Source organism: Cavia porcellus, unplaced genomic scaffold, assembly GCF_034190915.1.
Source record: "Cavia porcellus strain 051 isolate PalLab524CR breed Dunkin Hartley unplaced genomic scaffold, mCavPor4.1 scaffold_5, whole genome shotgun sequence".
NCBI lineage: Eukaryota > Metazoa > Chordata > Mammalia > Rodentia > Caviidae > Cavia > Cavia porcellus.
Window position 1 is genome coordinate 26,944,962 of NW_026947488.1, and position 18,724 is coordinate 26,963,685.

The following is an 18,724-nucleotide window of genomic DNA, read 5'->3' on the forward strand; positions in this document are numbered from 1 at the left end:
TCTAAGCACTTATGAGGCGGAGGCAGGAGGATCACTTTGAGTTCAAGGCCAGCCTGAACTGCATATGAGACCCTGCCTCAAAAAACAAAGCAAAATAATAAAAACCCCATACCATAAATAACCTGTTTCTTACTCAGTTTAAGACTGACCTTTGATTGGTTTATAAATTTAACCCTTTTATAATTATAACTGTTATATTTTGAGCTCTATTAAATTTTGACTCTTAATGAGAATTTCTTTTTTGTCTTTTTCTTTTTTTATCGGTACCGGGGATTGAACTCACAACTGCCTGCTTGCAAGGCAGGTGCTCATGCCGCTGAGCTAAATCCCCAGCCCTTTTTTTTTTTTTAATGAGAATTTCTTTTTTGTCTTTTTCTTTTTTAAATTTTGACTCTTCATTTGCACTTTTTTGGATTGACCCAGTGTACTTTGAGGAGCTAGTTTTACAGATGACAGTGACTTTTCTAAGCTCACAGAGTCCTCATAATGTGAATCACAGGAACATGGATGGGCAGTTGTACTCTTATGCCTAACTGATAAATTTAGTGGCTCTCTGTTCGATGTTTAAAGTCAAAGAAAAGCCAGAGCTTACCTGGGAAGACTCAACTGGGGACTGACCTGACAGCCAGCCACTGAATAGAAGGCCTGACAGATGCTGAGTTGTTTGAGGGCTGATCCTAGCTGGCTTGGAGAGAGGTGCATAAATAGCTTTGCCACCTTCTGGTTCTTTTCTGCCTAACTTTAGAGTTCAGTGCCTGGCAACAGTAGGAGAAAGGCACTAGAGAAGAGGTGGCACCAGAACAGATTTTGAAAGAACTGAAGTTTTTTAACTGGAGAGGTTTAAGGCAAACAGCATGCAACACAGCACAACTTTGAAAATGCAAGGACTGTTGGGAGGAGTTTTTTGGCTGTAATCTAGGAGCAGCCATGAGAAGGCTGGAAAAGTGCCCTGGAGAACAGGAAGGAAAGGTCTTGAGTGTCACAGTGAGGCCTTTGATTTTTTTTTTTTGGAGGCCTTTGGTTTGGATTCTTGAATAGCACAGAGCCCTAGAATATCCCCACTTAATAGAACCTTTCAGAGTTGTGATACTTGCGTAGTGATACTTGGTGACACACTCAGTTTGATCTGAATGTAGGATCATAGTCTCATGTGAGACATGGGAAGTGTTAAGCCTGTTTCATTTAAGGAATCAAGTTTTGACAAGGCAGTAGCTGGGACTGGGTTAGAGTATCACAATATGTAGGAAAGCACCCCTCTCACTGTAGTTGAACCCTGGGTCTCATGCATGCTACACGAGGGTTCTACCACAGCTGCAGGTAAGGCTTTAATGGGACTTCCACTTGAGCAGAAAGATTAATAACCGCTGATTAAAAGAGAAACCAGCCTGCCCCCTGAACAGAGGAAGGGGCAGACTTACCGAGTTTGCTGTGATGGGCAAGGTTTATACGGAGGGTTAAGTTTGCTGTGAAGGACAAGGAGTTTCCTGTGAAAGATATTGGTCAGGAGTCATTTATTTTTTGGAGAAATGGTGCCGACACCCTGACTCTTGTGCATCTGGTGTTGTGGTCCATCAGGTCCTTATTATTATTATTATTTTTTTTTTTTTTTTTTTTGTCTTTTTCGTTTTTTACCGGTACCAGGGATCGAACTCACGACTGCCTGCTTGGAAGGCAGGCGCTTATGCCGCTGAGCTAAATCTCCAGCCCCAGGTCCTTATTATTTGAAGAGCTTAAAGGCAGGAAGAAATGTGTACTATACTTTTAATGGGGTTGGGAGGTTAAGGATTAGAGATTAAGGGTTTAGGAGTTTATTTGCCCTTTGCCCTTGTGTTTCCTGTCCCAGGGCTGTCTTTAATACTTTAGTGTTCCTTCTGTGTTCCAAGTTGAAGCATTTAGAGCTGCAAAATAAGGGAATGTGAGGTACCAGGGGGTAAGATTGACCATTCCTCAGTCATAAGCTTTCTTGACTAAGTCCAACTATGTGGCACTCCCTTGCCCATGTCTTACACTGTAATGTACTCTATTTGAGTGCAGATGCATCTGAGTGACATAGAAAAGGCCTTGTTTCCTGTATTTTTAAAAGTTCAGTGGGTATGGACTTTAAGATGTGAAGTTGGATACAGCACCTGCCTGGCAAGCATAAGGTCCTGAGTTCGATTTCCAGTACCAAAAAAAAAATGTCAAGCAAACTCTGTGAGTCAAGCAAAATCCACTCAGTAGCCCCTGGTCAGAGAGGCACAATAAGCTGAAAACTGGTTCTTTGAACTTAGATGCTTATTGGAATGTCCTGCCCTTAAACATTTTTACTCCGTGTCAATAGTTGAAGACATAAGTTGCATGGATATATATGACTGCTGAAAATAACTTATACTTTGGTAATTCAACTATTATTAGTGCCAAATGCCAGCAACCTACTTCTCAACTGATCACGTCAGTGGTCACAATGGACAATGGATCAGATCTGTACAATAACCACTACTGTTTCCTGCCTTCCCATTGTGTGCCAGGCATTGTGCTTACTAAGCATCTTTTAGATATGATCTTACTTATTCTTGACGAGATCTTTGTGGAGATTTCAGTTCCTGTGTTGTATATCAGGAAATGGGTGCCATGAAAGTGTACGGGCTTTTGCATTTGATTGGACTCAGATTAAAAATCCAAGTATGAAAAAACAATCCTAGTGCGTTCTACATGCTGGCTCAGGTTTAGGTAGACCGGTAACTTCAAATCCGCAACACTTAAGCCAGTAACTGGGACTGTAGCCCAGCTCCCCTAAAGACAAAGTTGCCAGAAGAGAGTGCTATTCAGCCTCACCTCAGTTTTTCTAGCACAGTGACTTTTGGAACGATGACTTGGTAAAAAAAAGAGGTGGAGGGGGCTGGGGATTTAGCTCAGCGGCATAAGCGCCTGCCTTGCAAGCAGGCAGTCGTGAGTTCGATCCCCGGTACCGATAAAAAGGAAAAAGACAAAAAAAAAAAAAAAAAAAAAAAGAGGTGGAAGCTGTTCATGTGCGCCAGGCAAGTTTAATTGCACAGCAGTTATGCCACTTCCTCTAAAGGATCCTGTAATGGTTGATACATTGTGTCAACTTGAGAAATTTAGCAACTCAGCAGGCAGTCAGGTTCTTATTTAGGAAACATCCTCATCCTGTGCAAGAAGGGGGCACAGAGGCTGGGGATTTAGCTCAGCGGCTTAAGCACCTGCCTTGCAAACAGGCGGTCGTGAGTTCGATCCCAAATACCGATAAAAAGTTAAAAAAAAAAATAAGGGTGCACAGAGAAGGTGAGAGCACTACATTCTCCCTAGGGAGTGGTGACCTGCTGGTGATATAAAGGAGGAAAAGAGACTCCCTTTCTTTTTGCTCTTGTTGCTTTGCTGTCTTCTGCTTCACCTTGAACCGTTACCAGTGCCACGCCACCCTTGAAGCCAGCTGAATACAGACTGAAACCTCCACACACTGAGCTAAATAAACCTTTTCTTCCTTAATTTTGGGTGTTGGGTAGTTTGTCTCAGCAGGGAGGAAAACATAACAAAGACAGTCCCCATCCATGTGTTTGCACCTCCTTTCTGTCAAATCTGTCTCCATCTAGACACAGAAACACTTTTCCAGATGTTCCCTTCTGTGAGATCCCGTGGAGCCCCGCACCTCTAGTCTGTCCAGGGTTCTGGTTTCTGTTATCCTAGCTTTTCCTTTCCTCTTTGGAGATGTCCTCAGAACTTTTTGCTTTTTTTTTCTTTTAGACCTCTTGTCGCCCTTCACATCTGGTCTCAGACGTGTCTCTGATCTAAGGTCTGCCTGATGTGTGACGTGTGACACTGAGCAGGTGCTCACAATGAAAGATGTGTCTTGTGCTCCCTCACCCCTGTTCCTGACATCTTAGCTCCCCATCAAGGCTTCATGGGGAAAGATACTGGTTGGAGTCCTGCAGTATCGTGTCTTGCCTCCCCCTCACTCCCTGAAAAGGGAGAAGGGAAGACAAGGCTGGAGGTTTGGAAGGAGGAGAACTGGGTCTGCTGCTGAGTCATGTTTCTTGGGACAGGGACAGAAATACCAGCTCAGAGCATTCTTATATGTAGAGAGTTTTATGTTGAGTTTTAAGGGCTATATCAGGCACCTGGGGACAAGATGCCTGTTTTAGGGACAAGGAAGTTAGAATACTTAGAAAATATTTTGGAGAAATTATAGAATCCTAGAACTAGGAAAGATCTTACAGTTAAAACATCCTTTGAGCAAAAGCTAGAATTTGGATAAGAAGAGATGGAGGTCCAGAGAATATAACTGACTTATCCAAAGTCAGCCTGAAAGTCTGGGCATCTCGCCTGTCTCTGTATCAGGGTTCTTCTCTGGACATCAAGCTCCATGACCCCATGTGTCAGGTTGTGATGGAAAGTCCCTACTCCCTAAGATCTTTCAAATCCTGTCTGGCACAGAAGTGGTGGTCTTAGCAAGCTTGGAGGTAGCATGGAGTAAGACCCAGGAAAGGGTGTAGGGAGCTGTTTATGCTGGTGAAAACTTCAGGAGGCAGCAGAGAGTGGTCAGTTCTGCTTAGGAGGTCTCAGTTTACAGAAAAGCCCAGATTCTGATCCCTGAGACACCCTGAAGACTAGGGGACAAAGCTAGAAAATCTGTTTGAGGCGGTCAAGGCAGCCAGGAGCATTTGCTCATGTGATCCAGGCATGGTCAGTCATTGATTAGTTCTCCAAATGCACTCAAGGACATTCATGTGCGTCAGATTGTTCCAGACTTTAGGACTTTTGTTAGAAATCTGGTATGATGCAAGAGTGATTCCAGGAGTTTACTGTGGGCTAGTGGACTGCATTTGGACTCAAGAGTTGTGATGTTGTAGTAGTCTACACAGCCAGTTAGGAATTCTAAAGAACAGTCCTGGACAGTATGAAAATGTTCAGAATTCAAATAAATGAAGCTATCTGTTGGGCTTTTCAGGCAGCAGGATGGTACAGGCATCACTACCACCACCATTCAGGAAGTGCCACCTCCCAGACTCTTTCAGCTCTCACATCCAGCTGAGAGAGTTGGTAATTAGCTATTGTTTCAATGCAAACTGTCATCAAAAAGCTATCTAAAGTGGAAAACTTCAAAATAAATAAAATACATTCCTTTTCTTCTGTATCATTTCTTCAAAACACATACTGCTATACCCTTGGCCCATGGAAGAAGAGAGTAACAAGTCTACTGGGGATTAATCTGAAATTTACTGCAGATGGTTTGGCTAATGCAGTTCAAGTCACATGCTTTTCTTCACTTACCCTATTTTCTTCACACATGGGAACTGGCTGTTGGAGCTAAATCTCTTCATAAAGTTCCTAAAGACAGCAGTAATTTCCTGATCATGGATAGTGGTGCTAGATCTGTGGTTGCTCAAACATATGGAAGAACTTAGATTAAGGACCCAGCAGTTGCCAATTAAGTTGACCTATGGTCCATAATTCAAGAAGGAATATATAATGTTTTTGTGAAATCATAAGTGCAATTTCTACTTTAAAAAAGATGTAATAAAACATGCATGTTTAAACATGCTGTGCACCAAATTTTAACACACTGGAAGACACCTGGACCAAATTTTGTAGGATACCCCTTACTGTTTGTGTTTAACAGAAGGTTGTTTTGAGGTCTCAGGGTAAGCTCTTAAAACCTTTTTATAACTTCTCTGTGTGATTTAAATGTTCCTCCATACTGTGCAAACAAAACAAAAGACAAACTGGTTGCTGGGACTGATGTTGGAGAACAACTGTTAATATTTAATTTCTGGTTTCACTGTTTTTTTGTGCATCATTATAACATTCTACTAATTAAAAAATGCTGTAATGTGTATTACATAATGAGATTGTCTTAAAATTTGATTTGGGGGGGCTGGGGATTTAGCTCAGCGGCATAAGTGCCTGCCTTGCAAGCAGGCGGTTGTGAGTTCGATCCCCGGTACCGATAAAAAGGAAAAAGAAAAAAAAAATTGATTTGGGGGCTGATGTAGGTAAGTGGCAGAGCATTTTTGCCTAGTATGTGCCAGAGAGATAGAGACAGAAAGAGACACAGAGAGAGAGAGAGAGAATTGTGTTGTGGATGGAGATGGAGTACCCAAATCATCATAACAATAAAACTATAATTCTGAGCCACAAATGTGAGTTTTAACTTTGGTTATCAGATAGCTGCTTGGTAGAGTTTTGCAGAGGCTCAGAACTGTGCTCTCAGGGCTCTCTCCTAAGGCTTGAGGAGAAATTCAGAAAATGTGGAGGAAACTGAAGGAGAACTTGGATCATAAATACTTAACCTGGATCTGGGTCAACAGAAATAAGAACTAAGAGTTTGAGGGAAGAGACCACATAGGCTAAGAATGGTTCTAGTACTAATCATGGGCCATTGAACCATAAACTCTGTAGGGAGAGAGCATCTATGTTGGATTCCCTCACCACAGTATTTGTAGCACTTGGCCTATGGTAGGTGCTTAGTACATGTATGTTGAATGAATGAATGGATTAGTCTTCCATGTGGCTGTCTAGATTGGCAGCTAAATGGATTCATTACTAATGGGCTGAGTCTTTGGTTTCTATCCCTAGCCTCAGGCCTGAGGGTCAAATGGTGCCTGGTTGGTCAACAGTGCTGGAAAACACAGAAGCAGTTGCTGGAATCTGTTTCTAATACTTTCCTTACTAATGACATTTACTCAGCAGCAGCTGTGGTCCAGGGAACAGAAGGTTCTTGCCCAGTGGGCTTGCAGCCTAAGTGACAGAAAACAAAACAACCAACTGCAGCTTTTCTGTGTGGATGTGTGTTTTTCTATTAAAGGTGTGTTGTGTTCTGTGTGGGGCTTCTTGTTTGCTGTATAACAACAACAACACAAATTATTTCCTATTTTATAGCCATGCAAATGGAAGCCCAGATAGACATAAAGACACAGGGGACAGAACTGTGTTTACAGCCTAGCCTAGAGTACCATCTTTTCTTATGTGCATTCAGATGACTGCCACTCTATTCAGTCCAGGGTCTCACAGGAAAGAGGTATTTACCTCGTGGTTATCATGCCACTACAGTCACAACCCGGGTATCCAGTTGGGAAAAGATTCTTGGCAAGAAGCAGTTCTCCTGGGATTTGAAAGAAGGGAAATTGTGAATAGAGACGTGGACTTGCAGGGGGCCCTGAGCCCCACTCTTTACCCTCAAAGATAGATTCTAGGGCTGAGGTAAGGGCTCCACATTTCTTCTGCCTCATAGCCTGTCTGTCAGATAGTCCCCCCTCCTCTTTTATCATCCGGTACTGCAACTATAGTGATTTCTTGGGCAACAGCTCTTGTCATTAGGGGGCCACTGATGGGTGGTATGTTAGCTTTTCTTCTTTCCTGTCAGGGTGTCCAGTCTGGCAGAACAAGTAGATGATGCTATCTGGAGCTCTTAGCTTGTGACCCTCCCCCTGACTAGCCCTTCCTTAAGTCCCTGCCCAGACCTCCTAGCCCCCACTTCCCAAAGCAGTGTCCCAGATCGCCCCTACGCTGCCCTTCCAAAGATGTGACAGCTGCATCCAAAGTCCGCAGAATTTCAGAAAACAGCTTGGAATATTTTTTGGCAACGGGCCCCAGATAACTGAGTACGACTGCTGCCTACTCACTATGCCCAGGTCCACTGCCTCTTTTCCAGATAATAGCTGGGGTCGCAAGTGAGGAAAGGTCCAGTCAAAAGCAGCCACCCTCTCTTCACCATCGGAACCACCCGGTGAGCTTGCGCGTGCAGTTCCAACATTTTTTTTTCTTTTGAGGGGAAAGGGGCCCAGTGAGGGGAACTCCATAGAAGAAGAAAGGGTGAAAAACTGAAAAGCGGTTCCTTAATGGCTCGTCTGTCTAGCCTGCCTTCCCTGATTTTGGACCCAGCCTCGGTGTTCCCAGTTTTAAAGGCAGGGGGCAGCCTCGAACCCGGCCGCAGGACCTGGAGAAGAGAATACCACGCTTGCAGCTGTGGAGCGTGGGTAACCTGGGTCCCTAACCCCGGGAAAGCACGGCGTGGGCCGTACGTGCGACTTGCAGGTGAAGAGGGCTCGGCGAAGGGATCGCGAGCTTTGTGGTCCTGTAAAGAACTGCCACACGCCTAGCGGCAGCTTCAGATGCTATATTCTGGTTTTAGCGAAAGCCCCTTCTCTTTGAAGCCCCGCCTCCTGAAAGCTCCGCGCCAACCCCTGTAGCCACGCCCACCCCGTGGCCACGCCCGCACCGAGTTACGGAAAGCCACGTCTGTGAGCGATCCCCAGGCCCAGCAGCGCCCCCTGGACCTCGGAAGCCGCGTCCCGGCCGCGCCCCTGCGGGGACCGGGCGCACTCAGCAGTGGAGGTTGAGCACGCGGCAGGAACAGACGCTGCCGAAGAAGCGGCACTGGCAGGAGGCGCAGGGGTTGCAGCAGGCAGGCGCCGGCGGCTTGCAGCTGTCGCGGGTGGCCACGCAGGGCGCGGGCGGCGGGGGTCGGGGCGGCTTCACCTCCTTCATCGAAGCCTTTTTCTGTGGAGGAGACGCGGGGGCTGTGCGAGTCGTCCACGCCCGCCCTGTCCGTTCCTATCTCTGACTGGAAATTCCTCGGGTGGTGGAAGGCCTGGACCCGATCATGCACTGGGACATCCCAACAGTCTCCCGCTCCCCCAGATGGTTCCCCAAATCCTCCGCCTCCATCCCCACCCACACTTACATGGCTCAGTGCTGGCCCTTATCTTTCCTAAGGGACCCCACTTAGCTCCAGTTTTAACTGTGCACTGTTTTAGTCTTCTGGCTTCCGGGATACTCTCGATCCCTCTCAGTTCTGTTTTCTTAATACATTCGGAACCCCCGCCCCCACTCCCATTTTTCCTCCCATGCTGCAACCTTGGGCCAGACCCTCTGTCATTCTGGCACCTACAGTTTATCCTCCTGTGTGCTGAAGGGACCTCATGAAAGATTTAGGATTGCATCCTGTCCCTGCTTAAAAGCACTCCAGTAATTTCTCTTTGCACTTAGAGTAAAATACAAACTTTCTTTTGGTCCTTGCTCACTTCTCAGGTTGTTTACACCTCTGCCCCATTGGCCTTCTGTGACCCAACACAGCCAATAAAGTTCTTCTGTGGGACCTTTGAGCTTGTCTCCTAGCCTGGGAGCAGTCTTGCTGGCTCTCCAACACTAGCAGCTGTAGCCATGTGTGTGGCTGTTGAATATTATGTATAGCTGTCAACTGAGGAACCTATTTTTCTTTTCTTTTTTCTTTTTGGTACTGGGGATCAAACTCAGGATCTTGCACTTGCCAGGCAGGCACTTACGCCATTGAGCTAAACCCTCAGCCCCCTATTTTTCTATTTATTTACTTTAAAATTGAAGCAATGTAAAAATTTTCTCCTGTTAAACGCGTTTATTGTTTTGTTAAGACCACATTTCACTTTAGTGTAGTAATTGAGATGTGCTGTGTCAGCTATCCACAGACTTCAAAGACTTAGCTTGAAAAAGGAAAAAAATATTTCAATCACTTTTGAAATGCCTTACACGTTTTTGATTTTGCGGTATTGGATACTGAGCCCAGGGCTACGTGCGTGCTAGGCAAGCACTGTACACTCAACGGCATTTCTAACCCAAGACTGATTACATATTGAAATGTTAGTATTTTGAATATATTGGGTTAAATAAAATATTAAAAATAATTGTAACTTTTCTTAATACTTCTAAAAAATATGAGTAGTAGAAAATTTGAAATCACAAAAATATATATGGCACATATTGTTTCTGTTGGACGTTGATGCCCAAATCACTGCGGTTTTGTTTCTATGTGCTTCCTAGCAGTGTGGCGGTATGTGCCTGAGATCCCAGCGCTCTGGGAAGCTGAGGGAAGGACACAATTGAGTCCAGCCCCGGTAATTCAGCAAGTAGGAAGAATTTATCTCAAAAGTAAAGAATAAAAAAAAGACTGAGGATGTAACAGTGTGAGATCATTGAGTTCAATCCCCAGTACAGTCTAAAAACAAAAGCTTTCTTAGGCCTTCTCTGAAGATTCTTCCCTTTATCCTTCCATTCATGCTTTATTTCCTTACATTTATCATCTGAACTTACTTTACTCATTTATTTGCTATTTACCTGGGTTTCCTCCACAAGAATGTAAACTCCATGCGAACAGGGATATCTCTTTTGCTTCCTCCTCTATTCCCAGTGCCTCCTATGTAAATGTATTTGTCCCTTGTATTTTCCTGTCAGTAATCTGATTTGCTCATTCACTTTTACAGCCAACAAAACAAGCCTAGAGAGGAGCAGGGACTTCCTCAAGATCAGTGTGCCAGGTCTTATCTCCCAATACCTAGTGCAGGGCTTCCTGCTCTGGTTGCAGCTGATCTGATAGACTGAGGCACCCCAAAACAGGAATAATGTGTTCAACAGCACCTCGCTCTAGCTTCTCAAAGTGTGGGAACCTGTGTTATAATGTGTGACTTTAGGTTGCACCTGAATATCAAATGACCCTGAATCATACAGTAAGAAAGGATTTTTTCTGTTTCAACCTGAGAATTTAGTGTTGACGTGTCCTAAATGCTTCTTCAACACTTTCTATAGCATAATTCAGATTTGTACCCTTTGGCAAGCTATCATACCACCTAGTGAGATTTCACTATGCTTTATTTTCCCTTTTTTGTAGTTACCATCTATTTATAGTGATACTGGTTTTCTATCATAGTTTTTTTTTTTAAGTTTTGATTTTATTTATTTTTATTTTTGGTCAAGAATCAAACTCACAACCTCATGCGTATCAGGTAAGCACTTGAGCCACTGAGCTAAATCCTCAGCCCAAATTTTGATTTTAAATAGATAAAACAAAGATACGATAAAAGTTGTAGAGGTGGTTCTGAAAAATCTGAGATTTGAGAAACATCATATTCATCCAAAAGAATGAATGATGGTAAAATTTTTGCTATCAGAATCTGCTTCTTAGCAGATGAACTATTTTACTTGGTGAACTTTGGATCTTTAGGCTTCTGTGAAGGCTTAGCTCATGGCTCGAAGCCAGGAAGCCTTCAGGTAGTTTTCAGTACTTTGGCTAATGTAGGCCTAGAAAAATCTTTCTTTCTTTCTTTTTTTTTTTTTTTTTTTTTTTTTTTGTCTTTTTGAGACAGGGTGTGCAGTTCAGGCTGGCCTTGAGCTCACTTTGTAACCCACGCTGGTCTCGAACTCACAAAGATCCTCCTGCCTCTGCCTCCTGAGTGCTAGGATTTCAGGTGTGAGCCACCACGTCCGGCTTAGAAAATCTTTCATTTAATTTTAAACCACAGGTTGCAGGTCCACCCCTTTTTAAATCCAACCCATTCCCACAATGAGCACTCTCAGGCCTACCTTGGAAGATCGTTTCCTCTTTTCTGCTTCCTTTTTGCTGAATGTTTTGGATTTCTTGTTCAGTGCTTCAAAGAGAGACAGAAGAAGCAAAGCCAGATGTTTCTGGGACCCTGAGCTGTAGTGAAATAGGAGCAGAGGGGGCCCTGGGAAGTCTCTGGGTGGAAGAGGAGGAGGGGTTGGCTGGATGAATCACTTTGCGGGACTAAAGCCAGCAGGTTCTTGTTAGCCTAGCTGCAGAGCTGGAGCCAGGGACTGAAAGCAGTGTCCTCTGAGGGAGGGCAAACAGGAAATCCAAGGAGGTCCTAGGACCTGCCTAAGGCCTCTCTGAGAGGCCTGGTCCCTTGACTTTGATAGCTGTGGGCCACTCAGTCACCCCAAAGCCCCCTTTAGTCTTTTTTTTTTTTTTCTTTTGGTGGTACCAAGGATTAAACTCGCAACTTCATGCTTGCCAGGCAGGTGCTTAGGCCACTGAGCTACATTCTTGGCTGCTTTTGTACTCTCTCTACTTCTTTAGTCTTTAATCTGGCAGGTACAAAGGCACCGCGGCATTATGAAAATTGGCTCAGTGTCCTCTATTTCTTAGAGCTTGGAGCTGAGCAGATCTAATATGAATCCTGACTCTGCCATATAACAGCTATGTAGAATTAGGTAATCTACTTAACCTCTTTGAGATTCAGTTTTTTTTTTTTTCTGCAGAAAAGACTATACTACTCATTTTTTTGTTTGTTTTAGTTTTTTTTTTTTTTTTTTTTTTGTACTGGGAATCAAACTCAGGACCTCATGCTTGCTAGGTAGGCGCTGCACCACTGAGCTAAATCCCTGGCCCTGTTTTAGTTTTTTTGACACAGCCTTGCTATCTAGTGGAGGCTGGTCTTGAACTCACTGTACAGCCCAGGATGGCTTTGAACTTGTGAAAATCTTCTGCCTCAGCCTCTTGAGGGCTGGGATTGCAGATGTGTGCCATCATGCCTGGTTCTTTACTATTCATTTTGAGGAGATAAATGTAGTATATATTTTAAATGTGATATTTTAAAAAGTGAGATGTCTGGCAAAAGTTGGTGACAGAATGTGGATGCTCCTTCCCTTGCCTGCCTTTACTTCCCTGATATGTCTAGAAAATATCCTCTTTTTTCTAATGAGAACCAAGGCAATAAAAGGATATTTGGGATTAAATGCAGAATTCATCTGTGTTTGAAAAGGCTCTGCCAATTAAGAAGTGGATTTCAGGCAAGTTATTTAACTGTTATAAGCCTCAATTCTTTGTCAAACTTTCTTTCTTTCTTTTTTTCGGTACTGGGATCAAACTCACGACCTCGTGCTTGCCAGCAGGTACTTACACCACTGAGCTAAGTCCTGGCCAAGCCTCACTTGCTTCAAAATTATGAAATTAAAAACAAACAAACAAACAAACAAACAAACAGAGCCAGCTGGGTCTAATGTCATATATCTCTATTCCCAGCAATTTAGAAGACCATTAATGGTTGTTACAGTTTTTGCTAAGTCCTGGAATGGCAGAACTGGTTCATTCTAGATTTGGCTATATTCTGCAGCATTTCCTCCAGCATGTTATCTTTTTTTTTTTTTTTTTTTTTTTTGAGACAGGGTCTCACTATGTAGTTCAGGCTGGCCTTGAGCTCACTTTGTAGTCCAGGCTGGTCTCAAACTCGAAACAACCTTCCTGCCTCAGCCTCCTGAGTGCTGGGATTACAGGCATGAGCCACCACGCTCGGCCAGCATGTTATCATTGATGAGTTCTGTGACTTACTTAGTTTCAGAAGTGATAAGTTAAACCAAGTGCACCAAACATCTTAACTTGAGGCTAACATGCTAAGTTCTATTAGATTGATGGTATGCAAATTTTCCCAAACCAAATGAACCAAGGAACACTTAATGTATTTCCCTGGGACTATTTTCAGAATGAGCAAAGAGGCACCAGGAATATGGCCATGAAACCTAATAACAGCTTGGGGAACAGGCTTGACATTCACCCTTCATCCCTTCTGCCCAGTGGGCCAGATCCAGATACTTACCCACAATAGAGACTGAGGGGAAATCCACGAAGTTCTTGGAGGAGTTGCTCCTCAGGTATCTGTCATCTTTGGGCTTCTCCTCAAGTGGCAGGTGGCTGCAGGCAGTGAGGAAGTATAAGACCAGTAGAGTGGCAAGGAGCAGGCGGGTGGCATCCATCCCAAGAGGCCTGAATGGGACAGAGAAGGGGCCGGTAGCAGGTGGACCACAGGTAGTGGCAAGAGGATGTGCCTTCCTGTTTCTTTGGGTTTTTTTGGGTGGTTCTGTTGCTGACCCGTAAATGTTCAAGAAAAGATAGAGGATAGAGAAGGGTAGCGATGAAGGAAGAGAGAAAAGAAGAGGTGGGGAGAGGAAGAGAGAATATCAAGGGAGGGAGATTGAAGTAAAGAGAGAAAAATATGCTTTGCATTGGTCTCTGCTGAACAGAGGGCGGAGTACTGACTGTTGTATTTTAAAATCAGTGGCCCCAGGAGATCCTCGGCCTGGGAAGAGTTACTGAAAGGCCCCCCAACTGTGCCTGACAGTGGCAGAGATTTTACTAAGGTGCAGAGAATAAAGCTAATAAACTAAGGCACAGTGAAAACAAAGCAGTAATAAGTGGCTCCTTCAGACAAGAGTGTATATTGTCTTACACACCAGATTCCTACACACAAGGGAGACAAATGCAGGTACAGTTTGTGGCAGGAGACTGGCCCATGGGCGTAAAGTAACTGGGTTTATTTGCTAGCTAGCTAGAAAGGAGGCAGGTGGAGTTCAGAGTGGATGTCTTCCTTGAATGTCTGGGTTTGGCTCAGTTTCAATAGCATCCCATTCTCTGAGTATAGGATGCCCACTCCTTATCCTCTACTCTCCTATTTTCCTTCTAGTCTTGGAAAAACTGGGACTACTTTTTCAAGGTCCCTCCACCCTAGTCGTAAGGTATTGATTGGGGAGAAAAGAATAAAACAGTTTGCTTATACTGGTCTTCTCCATTCTTGGGCTTCTTTCACAGTAGCTTGGAAAATTTCTAGCTTCCTTCTCCCAGCCCTCAGCTTGATTAGAGTTAATTATCTGCATGTCTATTCCACTGCAGAAAGAGAGACCCCAAACAGCTGGTCTGTATTCTTATTACAAGGTTTTTGAAGCTGGGGAGGACAATTCTGACCTTTTGAAGTCCAGCTTCTACACCTTTCAGCCCCAGTACCCACTCTTCTTTCTTCAGATGTTCTTGTCATTGGACACTTGTCTTTTACAAATTGGCCACAAATTTTCTTTAAGAACTGGGCTGAAGGGCTGGGGATTTAGCTCAGCAGCATAAGTACCTGCCTTGCAAGCAGGCAGTCGTGAGTTCGATCCCTGGTACTGATAAAAATGAAAAAGGCAAAAAAAAAAAAAAAAAAAAAAAAGAACTGGGCTGAAGACCACACTATATCTAAGCTTATCAGATATGCCATAAGTTTTTCTTTTTTGTTTTAAACTAGTTTATAGGTTTCTTTTTCTTTTTTCTTGGTACTAGGGATTGAACTCATGACTGCCTGCTTGCAAGGCAGGCGCTTATGCCGTTGAGATAAATCCCCAGCCCCTATAGTTTTCTTCTAATCAACTTTCTTTTTCTTTCTTTCTTTCTTTCTTTCTTTCTTTCTTTCTTTCTTTCTTTCTATCAAACTCATGATCTTGTGCTTACAGGCAGGCATTTATGCCACCGAACTAAATCCCCAGCCCCTTATCAACTTTCTAAAGGATATTTTCCCTTGTCAGTTGCAGTGGAGTTACCTCCTATAAGTGGTTTAGGTCTAAAATCAGGGGAACAAACTGTACAGCGTGGCAAATCATGTCTGCTCCCACTCCAATTCTTTTTTCTTCCTCTTCTCCTTATTCCTTTCATTTTGCAGAATAAATTTACTTTCCTTGAGGATAAATATTGTATGAAAAAATTTTCTTTCTCTCACATCAGATCACAGATCAGCATGGCAGAAGACTCACACTGTGAGAGACGCATAGGAACTGAGATAGGCTGAGGGAATAGCAGCCCCCAGCCCCCAATTCTTCACCTCATAGCAGATACTCTTTGTGTGACGTGTTGACCAGAGTCACCTGTACTATTTAAATTGATTTTTCTTTTTCAATCAGTACCAGGGATTGAACTCACGACCATGCGCTTGCAAGGCAGGCGCTTAAGCCCTATGTACCATTTAAATTATACCTCTCTTAGCTTCACTTACTCACAAAGTACATAAAATGTCTTAGCATATGTTAAATATGTGCCCGATCTGGCTCCATCGTACTCTGTATCTTTGTCTGATGACCATCTTCCCTCAGTAAAGAATCATGGTATCCATGTTTGACTTTTTTTTTTCTTTTTGACTTTTCCCCCTTAATCTTTATATTCTTTCACCACATTTTGCTTTATGTTTCCTTCAGCTTCTTATTTTTCATTTCCTCTTCCTGAAGTCTGTTCCTCACTTAGAACAAATTTCACACTGACTCCGTCTCCCATTTAGTTCTTGCTTCGCAGACCTTGTCTACTCTCAATTGCCCTGATTGCATCCTCCAGGGCCCCATTCAGATTTGGGGTGTAGCTCATTTTCTCTTTGAGCACCAGGCCATCTCAAATGGCGCTCTCCCTTTTCTCAATTCCTCAAGCTCTTAAACTCAATACTGTATTGTTTACTATTTCATTGTTCTTTAATTGTTCATATGGGCTATTGTCATCTGTTAGGCATAGTGCTTTGTCTAAAGGAGGTAGGACAGTGTAGTTGAAAGAATACAGGCTCTGTGGTCACATATATGTGATTTCATTACTTACAACTACTTGCAAGTTATGTGAGGCTGTAGGGGAGAAAGAGCCCCTCTGCCCCCTCGTAATTCTTATATGGGCTCTTTGGCTGAATCTAGAAACAATTAATATGAAGATTGATTAACTGAAGGAAAGTATAAACATTTTATTAAATTTAGAGGTACACGAGAATCTTCATAAGAGTGAGGTCCAAAGAAATGCCCAAAGCATGATGCTTTTATACTTCTTAGACAAAGAACAATAAATTTGTGAAATAATGACAGGACAAATGACTATCTGCACTACAGTAGCATGTTTTATGGATGTTATTAGGAGGAATTGGGGTGAGGACATGTAAAAGTTAGTGGAAGATAAGAGTTACTTCTTAGTTTATTTCCTTGGGTTCATTGAAACCCCAATTACTAGCATGTGATAAGTCTATTTTTTGATATTGTTATGTGAAAGGCATCACTGCCAAAAGAGTCTTTATATTTGTTTGTTTTGCTCTTTTTGAGTCTTTACGTCTCGCTGCATGTAGGGAAAGAGAGGCCAAATGATCCTGTCAAAGCTACAATACTTCAAGTTATTTCAGCTTGAGTTAGTCAATATACCAGTTTGCCTATTTTGAGATAGCATGTCTTGATCTCTTTCAAGGACAAGTCATTAAATCATTCTGAGTCTCAGTTCATCATGAACAGTGGCCTCATCCTATTCATTATAGGAGGTGATCCAGTATTCTGAGAGTTAAAACAGGATCAGGACTCAGTAAATTCCTGGTATAAATATTAGTTACACACACACAGAAACATACACACACACACACATTTATTTTTTGGAGACAGGATTTGCTAAATTGCCCAGGCTGGCCTTGAACTTGTGATCCTCTTGCTCCGGCCTCCTGAGTAGATGGAATTATAGGTATAATCCCATGCCTGACTAGTTATCATTATTGATTGCAGTGTACATATGTTTACAGAAGTTGTACTGTAGCATTTAATACTTGCTCTAAAATTCACATTTGATTTTAATCCTGGAAAGAATCCTGGAAAATTCCTTCAAATTTAAGAAACTTAGAATGAAGATGAGGGCCAGCTATTTGGGTCTTTTCCTCTTCTTATGTAGTAGACATAGAGAACCTTGCTTCCACAAAGTTAAGCATTGGTGGAAGCAGGTTAGAAATTGGTCAGGCTGCTGTAAAGGGAGCCCATTTATTACACTGTGGCCTTAGTTATCATCTTGGTTACTTTTCTCTCATTGCTGGGACAAAATACCCAATGCCAATAATTAAGAAAGGAAAGGTTTATTTAACTCACAGTTTGTAGAGGTTTCAGTCCGTAATCAGTCATTTCCAAGACAGGGTGATGTGGCACAGGGGTAACAGTTCATGGTGGTAGAATACAGCAAAAGCAATAAGAGTAAAAAGGAGCACAAGAGAGGACTCTGTCCCTTATATTATATGTAGGCTAACCACCCTGGGGTGGGTGTAGCACTCACACCCATAATCCCAGCATTGGACCATGAATCAACCACAAACTCTAGAAGCTTACCCTCATGACTTCATGAGATTGTGGGGAGACAGACACAAACCATAACATTCTGCCCATGGTCCCCCAAAGACTCACGCACATCCTTTATGCAAAATGCATTTAATCCATAGCTAAGATCCTAACAGTTTCAGCAGTGCTGAAAAGTCCAAGTCCCGAGTCTCTTCTGGGATACTGCAAGCCCCTGTATAATCGAAAAGAAAATGAACACTTCCAAACATTCAGTGGCACAAGATAGACATTTCCGTACCAAAAGTTACAAATGGGGATACAAAGGAATGGGACAAAGTGAGTCCAAAATCCAGCAGGGCAAAGATTAAGTCTTGTAGTTACATATTCAGCATCCAAGGTAATCTGCAGCAAGTTGTGAGCTTCATGGTCCTCGACTTGGTCCACCCTTATGATGCTCTGGTGGTAATAGCTCATATGGCTTCTCTCTTAGGCTCACTCTTCTCAGTCCTTGCAACTTTCCTTAGATGACCCACATTCCTGATTTTTCCAAACTGCTGGGTTCTCCACTGAACCTTTGGCTTCACACTCACAGCTCCACACACTGCCCTCTCAGGGGCGTGCTGCCTGACCTTCTGTTGAAATCTGAGTGGAAGCCTTTTTAACTTCAGAACTCTTGCACTATGCAAGCACCTAAAACCAGCACCACACGGATGATGCCAAGGTCTGTTGCTAGCTGGAGCAGTAGCCAGGCTTTCCTATCTCTTTTGGCTGTAGGGGTTGAGTGCCTGGATCACTGGACACTCTGAATCAAATTGTGAGGAACAAATTCTCCATGCTGCTGCCATTCTGGAACGTGATGCTCTGAGGCTTTCATCTTAAAGCAGTCTTTCACTTTTATTGTTTTGAGGTTGCAAAGGGTAGAGACTGACTGCTTCTTGTGATGGCCAGCTCTATCTTTGCAGTCTATAGCTTTACTGGAGCTTATTTTCTTGCCAAATTCATAATACTTTAAATCATCCTGCTGGGTTCTTTGATTTGCAACATGGATATGCCTAGAAGCTCCCAACAATAGCCATGTCACTGCCTCAACATTCAACTGCCTTGAAATTTCTTCTGC

The 18,724-nt window shown here is 43.2% G+C and overlaps 1 protein-coding gene across 3 annotated transcripts in view; it reads right to left on the reverse strand.

The window, feature by feature from the left end:
- Positions 1-6,856: 6,856 nt before the first annotated feature.
- The window catches only part of Asip (agouti signaling protein), a 33,447-nt gene continuing 21,579 nt past the window's right edge, over positions 6,857-18,724 (reverse strand). For 2 of the 3 annotated variants that reach the window (XM_063248494.1, XM_063248492.1), the window contains exons 2-4: positions 13,359-13,525; positions 11,329-11,393; positions 6,857-8,496 (exon numbers count right to left, since the gene is read on the reverse strand). In XM_063248494.1, coding sequence (XP_063104564.1) covers positions 8,320-8,496; positions 11,329-11,393; positions 13,359-13,515 — 399 coding nt within the window. In that variant the 5' untranslated portion in view covers positions 13,516-13,525 and the 3' untranslated portion in view covers positions 6,857-8,319. Of the gene's footprint in view, positions 8,497-11,328; positions 11,394-13,358; positions 13,526-17,424; positions 17,567-18,724 lie in introns of those variants that run through there. The other variant, XM_005002726.3, reaches the window with a different exon arrangement.